The sequence below is a fragment of the Capsella rubella genome, unplaced genomic scaffold (assembly GCF_000375325.1).
Source record: "Capsella rubella cultivar Monte Gargano unplaced genomic scaffold, Caprub1_0 scaffold_3, whole genome shotgun sequence".
Classification (NCBI taxonomy): Eukaryota; Viridiplantae; Streptophyta; class Magnoliopsida; order Brassicales; family Brassicaceae; genus Capsella; species Capsella rubella.
Window position 1 is genome coordinate 9,883,961 of NW_006238921.1, and position 14,361 is coordinate 9,898,321.

The 14,361-nt window shown below is 36.2% G+C and overlaps 4 protein-coding genes across 8 annotated transcripts; 2 read left to right on the forward strand and 2 right to left on the reverse strand.

The window, feature by feature from the left end:
* Positions 1–360: 360 nt before the first annotated feature.
* Positions 361–2,151, reverse strand: LOC17891561 (N-acetyltransferase 9-like protein). Its single transcript, XM_006298425.2, has 6 exons — positions 1,927–2,151; positions 1,557–1,628; positions 1,106–1,193; positions 864–996; positions 724–762; positions 361–638 (listed from the first exon to the last, which is right to left on the reverse strand). The coding sequence occupies exons 1-6, from the start codon at positions 2,117–2,119 to the stop codon at positions 504–506; spliced, it is 660 nt and encodes a 219-aa protein (XP_006298487.2). The 5' UTR covers positions 2,120–2,151; the 3' UTR covers positions 361–503.
* A 173-nt stretch (positions 2,152–2,324) lies between these two features.
* LOC17891583 (cytochrome b561 and DOMON domain-containing protein At2g04850) lies at positions 2,325–3,999 on the forward strand. The gene is made up of 2 exons (XM_006297759.2): positions 2,325–3,081; positions 3,164–3,999. Exons 1-2 carry the CDS (start codon positions 2,478–2,480, stop codon positions 3,772–3,774), a joined length of 1,215 nt encoding a protein of 404 aa, XP_006297821.1. The 5' UTR covers positions 2,325–2,477; the 3' UTR covers positions 3,775–3,999.
* On the reverse strand, positions 3,691–7,307 carry LOC17893750 (pentatricopeptide repeat-containing protein At2g04860). 2 transcript variants are annotated; one of them, XM_023786289.1, is made up of 4 exons: positions 4,754–7,307; positions 4,320–4,451; positions 4,010–4,141; positions 3,691–3,784 (listed from the first exon to the last, which is right to left on the reverse strand). In XM_023786289.1, exon 1 carries the CDS (start codon positions 7,181–7,183, stop codon positions 5,084–5,086), a length of 2,100 nt encoding a protein of 699 aa, XP_023642057.1. In that variant the 5' UTR covers positions 7,184–7,307; the 3' UTR covers positions 3,691–3,784; positions 4,010–4,141; positions 4,320–4,451; positions 4,754–5,083. The 2 variants fall into 2 exon arrangements, with proteins under 2 accessions (XP_023642057.1, XP_006299811.2); XM_006299749.2 differs by having other exon boundaries at positions 4,320–4,459.
* A 1,976-nt stretch (positions 7,308–9,283) lies between these two features.
* On the forward strand, positions 9,284–12,599 carry LOC17890776 (protein MAIN-LIKE 2). Of its 4 annotated transcripts, none has more exons than XM_006297061.2 (6): positions 9,284–9,485; positions 9,845–9,950; positions 10,101–10,745; positions 10,850–11,017; positions 11,095–11,487; positions 11,581–12,599. In XM_006297061.2, the coding sequence occupies exons 2-6, from the start codon at positions 9,861–9,863 to the stop codon at positions 12,325–12,327; spliced, it is 2,043 nt and encodes a 680-aa protein (XP_006297123.1). In that variant the 5' UTR covers positions 9,284–9,485; positions 9,845–9,860; the 3' UTR covers positions 12,328–12,599. The 4 variants fall into 4 exon arrangements, with proteins under 4 accessions (XP_006297123.1, XP_023641786.1, XP_023641785.1 ...); XM_023786018.1 differs by lacking the exon at positions 9,284–9,485 and adding an exon at positions 9,510–9,528; XM_023786017.1 differs by lacking the exon at positions 9,284–9,485 and having other exon boundaries at positions 9,557–9,950.
* Positions 12,600–14,361: the final 1,762 nt, after the last annotated feature.

The following is a 14,361-nucleotide window of genomic DNA, read 5'->3' on the forward strand; positions in this document are numbered from 1 at the left end:
TTCTGTCAAAGTTTCAACTTGCAACAGTACTTCTCATCATATGTTCACTCCTAGTTACTTCCGAGTCAAAGAGTAAACATTTCATTTTCATTACTCTCTTTTCTTTAAGATGTCAATAGTCAAGTCATTATGCAATATGCACTTATATTTTTGGTGAAACTTATTTGAAGTGTTGAAGAATGAAGAAATCTCTGGTGGAGGGTCTTGTAACTTCAGAGGTTCATGCCACAATGACAGCAACTGTGAGGAACGTTGTGGACCGCCCGAGTTCCCATCGTATACTATAGGTTTATGCATACCGAATCCCGATGGTCCTGGCCGTGCTTGTTGTTGTGTTTTTGGTTGATTCAGTTCCTCCAATGAATCCAAAGTAATTCTAAGTTTTGGTTTGATGTTGTATTTGTTTTTATCACTACATAAGTATCAATAAAACCAAAGTTCAGTTACCTCTTATATATGTTATATGAGTTTTTCTTATGAAAATAAACACTGAAGAAAATGCTTTATGCTGCAATTGCTTCTCCTGTTAGCAAAGAGTCTGATGGGTTTTCTGATGAACTAGTGTGTGTGATGACTTCATCCAATAACTTCAAGAGCTCTGCTCGACGGAGATCTGTCACCGTATACTCAAGTGTAACCTGTCAGGTTAAAGAAACTCAGTTTAGTTTAAGCCAAAAGGAACAATTTTGTTTGAGTGTTATAAAGTAGTATAACTACTTTTACCTCTTTGAAGATACTGCTGTAAGAAGACTCCTCAAAACCCTTTAACAAACAACAAAGTGTGTTAAGCCATTTTACTCGGAAAATTTGTGCACGGGACGGACTACGACATATCTTTGAGACGTGAGTAAGTTTTATAGTACCAGTTTGCGGAATAAGCTGAGGGAAGCTGTGTTTGAGTCCCCAATCTTGACTGTAAACTTGTGAATCTCCAAGTTTTTGACACCATAAGCCATCATTATCAATACGGATTCCTTTCCTAGTCCTTTACCACGGCTACTCTACCAAAGGTTGTAACAAAGAAAGAAGAATCATGTAACGAGAAGTTAAATCAGTTTAAGTGTATTCTCAGTATATAGCACTTGTCTGGGAAGAAGAAAGTTACCTTCTGGGTTCAGCTATCATTATTTCAACCTCTGCAACCTTACGATCATCCACATCATTCATGTAAATATTCACATCACCTGTCATTGCTGCACATAAGCTTTGTGTTAGTGTTACTTATTTACAATGACTCAATGCGAAAACGATATACACAGAAGAGCCACAATAGAACATCCAAGCTCATCTAACTCTTTCAACCAAAAAAGGAAGAAGGAAGAACTCATAAAGCCAAACTAGTCACCAATGATCTTAACCACTAACAAAGGAGCAGTCTTGTAGATACATTCTCATTTCCAGACATACTATACACACTTTGTGGTAAGAACACCACTACATTATTAACTAAAAGGAGAGAGTGTTGTATTGTCACAGTAGCAGATTCCATACTGATGCATACTAAAGTAATCTCCTTTAACCATAAGTTCCACAACGAAATAACTCAGGACACTAACCTTCTACATGCGGCTCGCCATGAGCCAAGTCTCCCTTTATAAAATCCTTGTCCAACACAATGAAAGTCCTCTCTGAAACCAACAACAGAGACATTAGAAAATCCAACATTTGCAAAAAGAGGACAGACCTAAACCTCATAAGACATTGTATAGCTAATATCAAAGAACTTAGAGGATTGGAGTAATCAACTTCACTAAACAATACTAAAGATCAACAAACTCAAAACAGAAGCAATCAAAATTGAGATTCTAGGGTAGTCTAAAAGAAAACCCTAAACCCTAAATTAAGTAAACCTAAAATTGATCAAATCAAAGATAAAGATAGAAGATTTAAGAGATATATGAGAATGGTTTAGAGTTTTTTTCATACTATTAGGATCTTGAGTCCAAGAAAGCTGCATCTCATACTCCTGCTCAAGACTCAACGGCTCAGATCCAGTAGCTTCAAGAAGCGCCGAGTCTTGCATCCAGTTATGATACTTTGGAACATGCTCCGCCATGTACGGAACCAAAACCACTCTCTTCCCTTCCAAAGTCACCTTCATCGCCATTGTTGTCACCATTCTTCTTCTCCTCTTCCTCTTCTTTAGAGAGGAATCAGAAACAAAAAACGTCGTCGTTTCAATTTATCCGAGCTGGCATGTTTTATCCACGTCAGGTTTTATGATAAAAAAAAGATGTCCCAAATATTACACAACCAACCAACTGTGTTTTGTAGTGTTGTGGTGAGTGATGAGTTTCACTTAGCTTCAAAGCAAAGACTTCCATGAAAAATCATAATTTCTCAACTCATAAAGATATAAAATACAAAAAGGCGTCACTGATGTTTTTGTAGCAATCATATTTTCTTAACTTTCACTACACATATAAAAAGCCCAATTCTATTAACTAGAAAAAAAAAAACAGAGATGATCAAAAACAATGGCGACTTTGATTCTAACATTCTTGCTTCTTCTTTTAGCAACAAAGCTTCCGGAATCACTAGCAGGTCACTGCACCACCACGACGGCGACGAAAAGCTTCGAGAAATGCATCTCTCTCCCGACACAGCAAGCTTCAATCGCGTGGACGTACCATCCACACAACGCTACTCTTGACCTTTGTTTCTTTGGAACTTTCATCTCACCTTCCGGGTGGGTTGGGTGGGGGATTAACCCGGATTCTCCCGCGCAGATGACTGGTTCTCGGGTGCTCATCGCCTTTCCGGATCCGAATTCCGGTCAGCTCATTCTCCTTCCTTATGTTCTTGACTCCTCTGTTAAGCTCCAGAAGTCTCCTCTGCTTTCTCGTCCGCTTGATCACATCCGTCTCTCTTCCTCCTCTGCTTCCCTCTATGGTGGTAAAATGGCTACCATCCGAAATGGCGCTTCTGTTCAGATTTACGCCTCGGTAAAGCTCTCTTCGAACAATACCAAGATCCACCATATTTGGAATAGAGGGCTTTATGTCCAAGGTTACTCTCCTACTATTCATCCCACTACTTCCATCGATCTCTCCTCCTTCTCAACCTTTGATGTCACTTCAGGTATCCAAATACTTTCTCAATATCTAACAAATGCAAAATAAATCACATCAAGTTTTGTTTTTATACAGTTTTGTTTCTACAGGATTTGCAACGGTTAACCGAAACAGCGGTTCTAGAGCTTTGAAAGTGACTCACGGAGTACTAAACGCGGTGGCATGGGGCTTTCTCCTCCCGGCAGGAGCAGTAACAGCTCGATACCTTCGCCAAATGCAATCAATCGGACCAACTTGGTTCTACATTCACGCAGCCATACAGCTAACCGGTTTCCTCCTTGGAACCATTGGTTTCTCCATTGGGATCGTGCTCGGCCGAAATTCTCCAGGAGTGACCTACGGGTTACATAGGAGCCTCGGGATAGCTACGTTCACTGCAGCTGCACTACAGACGCTGGCTTTACTGTTCAGACCAAAGACGACCAACAAGTTCCGGAGATACTGGAAGTCTTACCATCATTTTGTCGGGTACGCGTGTGTGGTGATGGGTGTGGTGAACGTGTTCCAAGGGTTCGAGGTTTTGAGGGAAGGAGGATCATACGCGAAGCTTGGTTATTGTATGTGTTTGGCGACGTTGATTGGTGTCTGCGTAGCCATGGAAGTGAACTCATGGGTTGTGTTTTGTCGCAAGGCTAAAGAAGAGACGATGAAGAGAGATGGTTTGGCTGAAGATAGATGCAGCAGTGGGATTCATAGTTAGGTCTTGAGTCCTAATTATAAGAAAGACAGAGAGAGAGACGGTACACCTTTTATATATCCTTGCTTAGCACCTAAAAAAATCTCATGTACAATGTACATTTTTTAGGTGTTCCATCACTGTTCATATAAGATCTAGATCTTGATTTTGTTATGTTTCAATATGCTAAAAGATCAGATATGAGTGTTTTTTCACATAATTTATGGACAGTATAGGATCGGGTTCAAAGTTGACTTACCTTAAAGTTGTGGATCCATTAATTGCATCATATGGAGATATCAGACGTAGAGATATAAACCAATTAGTACACAGAACAATCCACTTTGGTCTGGCTATTTGAAAGATATTACATGAACACCTTTTAAGATAACTACAAAAAAACCATAAACATCAAGACAAAGATGCAAATAGATTATGGCAGAAATCGACATATGTATTATTCGAATTTATGAAAGATCATTTGGATTCAGAATAAATACTCAAAAACATGTACTAAGCGGCTGGCTCATGAAGATTGTGCATTATATAAATGGTATCTACTACTTTACCTTAAAGATTGACAAAGAAAATTCATGACAACTCAAGAAACTCCCAGCCCATAAGTGTCACAGGAGAGAGAGTCTGGTTTCAGAAATATGGCAGTCAAAATTACACACGAATGCAACCATCCTCAAAGTGACCTGTGTACCTAGCCATCAAAATTAAGTAAGTTGAACCTAACAGTAGCAGATATGCAAATACAACATTTCAGTCTGCATATGCTGAGAGGGTTCTTCACCAGTTGCAACGAGGTTTTTGCAAGCTACGAAACAGAACTAGAACATAAAAAATCATTCTAATTTCTTGAAAACGTATACTTGCTTCTTTCAATACATGAGATCTTAGAATACATACAACTCAAGCTTCGAAAACAAGAACCGACTCTATGAGTAGCTCTCTGGTTTCCTATTCTTTACATCAAGAGGACAGTAAGAATACTCACATTATGCTTCAGGAAACTAACTGGAGCATCTTGGTCACCAATTCCAAAGAATAGCTCTGAGAAGCCCTGCATGTCTATGTATTTGCAGCTCCCGCAAGAAGTCAATTAAAAATCAACCACAACTACTTTCTTTTGTTGATCTATAATAAATTCTTTAAGGCTTTATCAATGATTCTAAGAAACCTTTATGACTGAAGCTTGAGTAACAAATATTTCTGTTCGAGCTCTACAGTTAATTCTCCTCACCGTCGCCACGCTATCAGGCACACATACTGAGGCATGAACGTCACATATCAGTAACATGTTCCATTGTCTCACAGGTTGAAATTATTATATTTGGCTAACTCCCATATAACCATCGTATCCATTATCTTTCATCATCTGCCTGACTCTAACTACGTCGTCCCACATTGCTTCTGCTGCATATAAGTTTGACATCAATACGTATAGCCCTCCATTCCTGTAATCCAACATAAACATTTTCTTAGCTACATACTCCCCAACCTCTAACTCTCTGTGAACAATGCACGCGCTAAGCAAAGCACCCCATACTGCAGAATCAGGCTTTATATTTATCTCCCAGATTAAATACAATGCCTCAGTAAACAAACATGCTCTACCCAACAAACCAACTATAAGAGCATAATGCTGTAAGCTTGGCGATATTCCAAACTCTTTGATCATTGCTCTGAAACATGTTTTTCCTTCATCGACAAAGCCGCCATGGGCACATGCAGACAGAACCCCCAAAAAGGTGATCTTGTCAGGTTTCAACCCCTTCTCTCGCATTTCCAAGTAACAGGAAAGAGCTCGCTTTTGTAACCCCGATAAGCTGTATCCTGATATCATTGAGTTCCATGTTGCTGTGCATGGAGCTTTTATGCTCTTGAACACACTTTCTGCTAATTCTGCATCCCCACATTTAGCATACATGTCTATAAGAGCAGTGCAAACAAAGTTCTCATTTTCAATATTGTTCCTAAGAGTATAACTATGAAGTTCCTTCCCCAAATGCAAGTTACAGAGCTGGGAACAGCCAGCAAGCAAACTCGCTATCGTAATGGCATCCGGCAAAGGTTCGCCACTTAACTTCATCTGATGGAACACCTCAAATGCTGTCCTTGCTCTACCAGACTGAACACACCCAGATATCACTGAGTTCCAGCTAATAAGAGGAGTCTCATGCAGTTGCTGAAATAAAAACATGAAAGTCTCCACATCATCAAACTTAGAATACATAGTTATCAGTCCATTCACAACCAGTGTTTTTGTGCACAATCCGCTTTTGATCGCGTAACCATGTAACGACATCCCTATATCGATATGGGAAGAGTTTGTACATCCATGGAGAATTCCAACCAAAGCTACAGCATCAATTTTCATACACAGCTGACACATTTTAGAAAAGTAAACAACCGCTCTGTCCATATCTCCTTTCTCAGCATAGCTTGAAACAATCGAAGTTAGACCAACAATACTATCTTGGTTAGCAGACGCGTAAAGACACTCTGCTGAATCCGAATCCCAACACCTTGAATATGCACAAACCAAAGAAGTAATCACAGAGTTATCGTTCACCATTCCACGTTTAACAACAAGACAATGTAATGGCTCGTGACTAACATGAGCTGAAAGAAGACTGATGATAGTGACTGGACTAATCTCCACGTTCTTCTCAACCATGTTCTTGAAAACAGAGATGGCCTTGTCCTGTAACCCACTCTGGCTATAAGCACCAATCATTGTGTTCCAAGAAACTGTGCTTTTGTCTCTCATATCTCTAAACAATACTTCTGCTGATTCCAACTCTGAACACTTTGAATAAAAAGAAATTAACGCATTTTTCACCTGAGAATCTAGTTCAAGACCAGACTTTGCAGCAACACCATGAACAGACCTCCCTTGTGAAACAAACCCACATTGTCCACAAAAAGGCAGCAAATTCCCAAGTGTAGTAGCAGAAGGAGCAAAGCCTTGCTGAAGCATTACAATAAAGAGCTTCCAAGCATCAGATTCATAACCATTTCGCGAGTACCCACAAATCAACGCATTCCAAACAACGGTATCTCTCTCAGACATTTCGTCGAACAACACTCGTGCGCTCGTCACATAACCCATTTTTAAGTGCAAGTCAAGAAGAGATGTTTTCACGTAAACAAACCGATCAAGACCTGATTTTGCGAGATGGGTTTGTACTTGTGTGACTTGTAACTTGAAAGAATCAAGAGAGGTGTGATGATGAGGTGATAAAGAGGCAGTAGAGGATTGGAGAAAGATAGACATGGTGAGATGGTTTGGTATAAGAGATGAACGGAGTAAGTCACGGAAGATAGTGATCGGAGAAGAAGAAGAGATATCACCATGAATACAAGATTTGAGTAGAGAATGGAAGTGAGATAGGTCTCTAATGAAAGGTTTGGTAATGAGCATACTCTCTTGTTCGAAACTTCGAATGTCTCGGAAGTCTAACTTTGTCTGAAAAGAATCTCAGCTTTCACTTTTTATTAGTACCTATTTTGATCAAGCAAGTCTCTGATGTGCTTTCTTCGGTCGACTTGTGTGACTAAGCGTGTTCAGTTTCGGTTCTTTTTCAGATTTGAATTTGGGTAACTATAATCAATTTGGGATAATTTAAAAATATATTAAAAACTGGAAAAAAATTGTGTATAAAAGAAGAATATAGATAATTTTTAGATATATATATTTTTGATGTCAATTACACTAATTTGGGTATTCAAAATAATTATATGATTTGTGTGTTGTATATGTTTCAGAAATTGAGTTGTGAATTTTTTTAATTATGTATGTTCTCTTTATGGTTACATTCATCCATGTTGGGGTTGTATCTCAGCTCCGACAACATAAAATTCTTATTCGTTGTCACTGTAATTAGAAGACACTATTGGAGAAAAAATTGGGAACACACAAGAAATTAGTTTAATTAATACATAAATCTTTTTACAAATTGTCTTCAAATTAAATTTATCGAGTGGATTTATTAATTAAAATTTTTTTTTTCAAATCACAATTTCTCGTCTACAAATCTTAAAATTTGGGAATAAAACTAATATCAACATATTTTTTGGGAATAAAAGCATTTCGGATTTTAAGATTTGTGGTCGATAAATTGTGATTCGAAAATACAATTTTGATTAATAATATCACTCGATAAATTTAAATCAAAGACAATTTGTAAAACTTTTTACGTATTAATTAAACTAATTTCTTGATATCGCAATAGGCTATCAATAATTTTTCAGTCAACCACACATATATTAAAATATTATTCAATGATTTGTAGTCTAATATGGATGAAAAGAGTTTACAAATGAAATCTATGAAAATAACTTTATGGATGAACGAGCTAAACAATCCGCTAGAATTACTAGAATATCATGACTATAGCTTGTTTTTAATGTTTTATTTAATATATACCTTAAAATGTGTATCTTTTATTTATGTATATATATATATATATATTTTCAATTTTTATGAAATAAGATAAAACATATTTGAAGGTAAGACTAATTTTAGTTGTTTGATGTAACAAAAAAAATGATTGTTTTCATTTGGAATTTGATCTATTAAGTCATTTGCATTTGCATCTTGGATCAAATGCGAGGTAGTCTAATATTTTGCATTTGTTACAATTTTTTTTTGTTTTCAGAGTTGAAAAATCATGAATTCATCTATGAAATAGTGAAAGATTATTGGTGCACTAAGATCATACATACATCTACTTTGTATGACATTTTTAGTCTATTTAAATGGTGCATATCAATTTAAAATTGCACTACATATGCATGTGAAATAGTTTACATTTACATGATTATATGGTTATTTTGATGGAGCGCAAATGAAGATGGAAGAGCATGTTAATCTAATAAAAGGCGTAAGACGTCTTTGGTGAAAGTTGGGATAGTCTCGGCCTCACTAATTTTTTTTTACATAGAAAATTCAGTTTTTTTTACTTATATGAATGTGACATGTAAGGAATGTTTTCATATGTTATTAACTTTCCATAATGTTTGAAAAACTTTCATAGGAAAAAAAAAGAGTATATTAGTCACTAGTTTTGTATTGTGTCTTGCAAGATTACTTATTTATTTATAGGGAAATGATAAATTTTAGTTTTTACTAATTAGATAGTTTTTTTTTTTTGTCAAACAATTAGATAGTTTTTTTTTTTTTGTCAAACAATTAGATAGTTCTTTTAAACTTTTGGTTTTGTTTTATATTGGGTTGGAATTTTGGAAGTACGAAGTAGAAACTAAAAAATCAAATTTATTTTAAATAAAAACTAGAAAAAAAAAATTAAAAAAAAATTAAAAACAAAAGAACAAGAAAAATGTAAGATGAGTTTTGGTCTCATCAAAGATTGTCCAAAAGACCAAAAACAAAGGTTATGCATTTCAGTTCCTGGGCCGGCTTGGCCCATATGTCTTTAAACTCAGATATTTTATTTTTTTCCTCTCAAAATAGTTTTTAAGGCAAAAAAAAAAAGAAAAGAAAAGAGAGAGAAGAGAAAGCATTATGCCATTATCCCTTACGACGACGAAGCCGTCGTTTTGAGGTTTTTTTTGTTTTTGTTTTTTTTTTTTTTGGCACCGTTCGTTCAAATCCTGAGATCTTCTTCAAACTCTTCTTTCATTGTCTCCTTTTTCCTCACTCCGTCGTCGTTTTGGTTTCATATCAAAGTTCTTCTTCGTCTCTGTTCCGCGCTGTTTTCCTGGTTAGTCTCTCTCCCCTTCTCCGGCGTCGTTTCGTTGCTTAACGTCTCTGTCTCTGTCTATCTGATTCCGTATCGTCTGTAACTGACCAAATGGAAAATAAAAATCAAACCTTTTTGTTTTCCTCTGTTAATGGGATTCGTAGTGTTTGAGGAAATCTCTGTGGTTTTGAATGAGGCTTGAAAGATTGGATTTTTGTTTAGGGTTTCTTCGATTTTGTGGATTGTAATCTGTAATTTTATTGGAATTTGCTTCAGGGCACATGTGTTTTCATTAGGATTATGTTTTTTGGGGGTAAAGTTTGAAGCTTTGGAGCTTTTTCTGATTAAAGTTTGAAGATTTATTTGGTTTTTTTGTGCAGGTGAGTGTTGATTCTGATGGATGTCTTAGCGAATCCAGGGCCACTTAAGGATGTTGTGCTTTATGATCAAGAGAAACATGTTTCCTCTGCTGTTTGGGATGGCCAGGTTTAAACTCTTCTCTGCACTTAAAATCGATTTGTGGGAACTGTGACAAAGATTGGATGATTGTGCTTAGTGTTGTTGTTTCATGTATTTGCATAATGCTTTCTTTTTGTTGGTTCTTAGACTGATAATAATGTGGAAACAAACTGTTAGGAGCGAGGTGCGTTGAGGTGTCATGAGCACACATCGAAGTTGGGTGAGTGGAAGCTTAAGCCAAAGCAGGTAGAGTTGGTTGAGAGAGCCGGTTTTGGGTATTTGAGACGGATCCCTGCCATTAGTCTTGACAATCCTCTTATCTCTGCGTTAGTCGAGCGCTGGAGGAGAGAGACCAACACTTTTCATTTCACAATTGGGGAAATGACTGTGACTCTTGAGGACATTGCCCTGTTACTTGGATTGGGGATTGATGGTAAACCTGTCATTGGAGTGACATATACAACTTGTGCTGCGGTATGTGAGAGGTACTTAGGGACGGCACCAGATTCTAATTACGCTAGTGGTGGGATGGTTAAGCTTAGCTGGTTGAAAGACAAGTTCTCTGAATGTCCTGATGATGCTTCTTTTGAACGTGTTGAGCGCTGTACACGGGCGTACCTATTGTACTTAGTAGGGAGTACCATCTTCTCTACAACCACTGGAAATAAGGTGCCTGTTATGTATCTTCCGCTGTTTGAGGATTTTGATGATGCTGGAACATTTGCTTGGGGTGCAGCTGCTTTGGCTTTCTTGTATAGAGCACTTGGGAATGCTTCTGTTAAATCCCAAAGCACTATATGTGGTTGCTTGACGCTATTACAGGTGCTATAATTTCCATTTCTGTCAAATATTTTGCAGTTTGGATAATTATGGAATTGAATACATTTATTTAATCTTCTCTCCTTTTTTTTCTTTTTGTTGTATAGTGTTGGAGTTACTATCACTTAAACATTGGCCGGCCAAAGCTGAATCGTGAGCCCGTCCATGATCATTTCCCATTTGTGCTTAGGTGGAAGGGGAAGCAAAATGGTCCAACAGCAAACCGTGATGTGGTCTTTTACCGGAAAGCATTGGATGCCTTGAAGCCATATGAAGTAAGCTTGTTTATATATTCATCAGCTACTCTCTTTTTCTGTACACTTCTGTTGATCTAATGTTGCTGATATACTAGGTGGAGTGGCTTCCGTACGAAAATATGGATGGTAGATACATACCGGATCATATAAGAAACTCTCTGCAGTTGGGTAGATCGAAAACAATGCTGATATCTTTTGACAAGGCGGAGAGACATCTGCCTGATCGCTGTCTCAAACAATTTGCCTTGTTTCAAGGCATCCCAGAAGATGTGCAAAAGTGGGTAAGAAAGTCTAGGGGAGTTGATGGAGGGATTGACCTGTCAGTCAAAATGGAATCAGAGTTAAGCGAATGGGAAATGCGGTGGGAAAATATTGTGCCTGATGATGTTCTAGGTGTTGATGAAGCAGACTACATGAGGTGGTATCTTGGAGTTACCCGGAAAATTGTGGGAAGGCCTATCTCTCTCTCAAGCGAGTTTCAAAGAACGGTAATAGCTAAGAACAAGTTTCTTGACCCTCAGTCATTTTGACAGTACGTCTCTAGGTATGGTCTTAATACTTAACACTTGTTGTTGTCGCAGATTTCAAATGTGAGGGATATATTGGAGTTGGCAGAGAATTTTCAAACACATGATTTGGATCTTGAAAGAGGCAACATGATTTCAAGGATTATAAACCTTGCGCAAGATTGCCTGAGAGATCAAGTTGGAGTAACGGTTACAACAGAAAGCCAGCAGCAGATCGAACTTGGGAAAAGAATGCGCGGTAAAGAAAGGGTGAGAAGGAAGGGGATGGGAAAGAGAAGGAAAGGTATTGATCCAATGGAAGACTATGGGGGTAGTGAAGATGAATCACAGTTTGGACCTGTGGTTGAGGTTGGTCAAATGCATTTACCACTTAGCCATACAAATTCTGTGTATGATGGAACACATATGTACGATGCTGTCACCAAAGTTGATGACATGGAGCTTTGCGACTCCATCCCTCAACTGCCCGAGACTCAAGACATCAGCAAGATTGACGGGTCATTGCTAGACGACGCAGACAAGTCTTTTGAGGACAGTAAGTTACATGAAGAAATTGGTACAACTAATGTTCTGAGCGGCGAGGATCCAACTGAGGACATTGGGGAACTGCCTGAGAGCTATGATGTGAAGAAAGAAGATAAAGAATCAAAGGTTGAAGATTATGATGCAGCAAAGGAAATCAGTGATGTTAGCGGTGAAGAAAACGCAAACAGAGAGGAAGAAGATGGAACAGAGATGGGAGAAAGTATTGCAAATTCGTCTTCTCTTGAAAGAAGAGGAGAGAACACTGTGGTTGCTTGAAAACAGTTGGTGTAATCTATCTCTTGAGTTGTTGAGAGTTATGGAAGTGACAGATAGATTCAATGAGAGTTATTTTACATCAAGAATGAAGAAGAATGGCTGCAGAGGAATTTAAGTTTAGTTTTCTGTTTTGTATTTTTGATTTTTAACTTATTTTTCGTTTGTTTTGGTAAAGTACTGTCTTTTGTTTTAGAAGTATGTTTAAGCAACTTATCTGTAGAAGAAGAGGTTACAGAAAAAGTATGAAACATCATACTCTGATTAAGTGATTAGTGTGACTCCAATTATAATAATTTAGTCGCTCTGTTTCCTAGCAGAAGCAAGCTTAGACCAACATTATTGGTGGGATCTTAAAAAGTATCTTAAACTAAGATTTGTTAAGAATAAGATCAGATCTTAACAAATCTTAGCTTAAGATACTTGTTATAACTCCACCAATAATGTTGCCCTTAAATTATCGCAAGTAGAGACTTCTTATATTCAGGTCATTTCCCTGCAAATTCAACATTTTAATGCAAATATCACAAGATAGTTTCACAACTTTTTTGTTTTGTTTTTGTTTTAAATCATCTTCTCCTAGTGTGGTTGACTAGTTTTTTTATATAAATTTGAACTCAGTTAAAAATAGTGTCAACTGAGATAAATATAATTTTTATGTGTTTAAATATTATAGAAATTTAGATTTTAAAAAATAATAATTTACCAACGATCTTTTAATTTTTTATTAGTTTTGCTCTGTTTATTTTTAATACCATCAAAGACACAATTTTATCTATTAAGATGAAGTGCATAGAGTTAAAATCTAGTTTATTATGATGAAACGAATAGTTAATTATATTGTTTCCGTTTAAATGTGAAATTTATCAATAGTAAAAGTGTTATATACATAGTTCATTATTAGATCTAATTTGGCCAACTTTTAATGGCTCATGTAGTTCATCTAACAATTGGTCAAGTTTATAGATATGAAATTTACAATGAATTGTTGCCTTATAATCAATATTCATTTCAAATACCCAAAATGTTTAACAAGACTCGTTAATATTAGAACCCGAATTAAGTTTCAAAAATGGATTTTAATATAAGAAATATTTTGAAAGAAATCAAACAAAAATTAACATCAACATAGTAACATAAAAATCACACATTTCCACTCATACTTAAACCAATAAGGCAAACAATCTAACAATAATTTTTCTTTGACCAAAAAAAAAATCTAACAATTAGAAATACCTATCTATTTATGTAAAACCCGGTTTCCATATTCGAATCATGCATTCTCTCTGTAGATACTCCCAATTCCTTGTATTAAATAATAAAAGATCTCGAAAAAAATTAAACTTTAAATAAAAACCATAAAACGATTATCTTTCAAATCACTTTTTCTTATTATATAAATTACATAGAAAGATAATAAAAATTCTATAAATATCCATTTTTGTAAGATTCTTTGAATATATATTGTAAGATTAGATAGTCATGTCACTATTGCAGTAAAAAAAAAAAACAAATTAGTTAATTTAACCTAACAAATATGCTATTTCCTCATTCTATTTCTCTCCCCTATCTCTCTCTCTTTCTATACATCTAATTGTTGTAAAGAGTGTAGTGTTTACTCATCAAAATTCCCATTTTGTTCTTTTCTGAATTTTAAAATAACAACAACAACGTTAGCAAAATTCGAATGTGTTTAGAGAGATATCAATGGTGGTTTAATAAATTGACCTTTAAAATTCTCTTTTTTTATTTTTCTCTAAAAACAAAAGTAGTCCTTTAATAAATAAAAAAAACAAAACAAAAACAAGTCCACTTGTGTAAGAATCAATACTTTTTGTTTTTGTTCCTCAGACTAAAGTTAAAAAAAAAAAAAAACATAATTGCATATAGATCCCTCAACTTTAATATACTCTCACTTTATAACCCAATAAAATCGAAACAACACTTTAATGAGACACACGAGATTATAATGCACTGGGTTCTGTGGGTCCCAATGCTTCTTCTTTTTGTCGGCTTGTGTTTTGTGGGTGGAGAATA

Bases quoted from the DNA above. Each gene is read 5' to 3' on its own strand.
- LOC17893750 (XM_023786289.1), bottom strand. From the start codon at position 7,183: ATGCTCATTACCAAACCTTTCATTAGAGACCTATCTCACTTCCATTCT.
- LOC17891583 (XM_006297759.2), top strand. From the start codon at position 2,478: ATGGCGACTTTGATTCTAACATTCTTGCTTCTTCTTTTAGCAACAAAG. The intron at 3,082-3,163 runs GTATCCAAATAC...TTGTTTCTACAG, and splicing joins AACCTTTGATGTCACTTCAG to GATTTGCAACGGTTAACCGA.
- LOC17890776 (XM_006297061.2), top strand. From the start codon at position 9,861: ATGGATGTCTTAGCGAATCCAGGGCCACTTAAGGATGTTGTGCTTTAT. The intron at 10,746-10,849 runs GTGCTATAATTT...TTTGTTGTATAG, and splicing joins GTTGCTTGACGCTATTACAG to TGTTGGAGTTACTATCACTT. The intron at 11,018-11,094 runs GTAAGCTTGTTT...CTGATATACTAG, and splicing joins ATGCCTTGAAGCCATATGAA to GTGGAGTGGCTTCCGTACGA.
- LOC17891561 (XM_006298425.2), bottom strand. From the start codon at position 2,119: ATGGTGACAACAATGGCGATGAAGGTGACTTTGGAAGGGAAGAGAGTG. The intron at 1,194-1,556 runs GTTAGTGTCCTG...GCTTATGTGCAG, and splicing joins TGGCGAGCCGCATGTAGAAG to CAATGACAGGTGATGTGAAT. The intron at 997-1,105 runs GTAACTTTCTTC...TTGGTAGAGTAG, and splicing joins ATGATAGCTGAACCCAGAAG to CCGTGGTAAAGGACTAGGAA.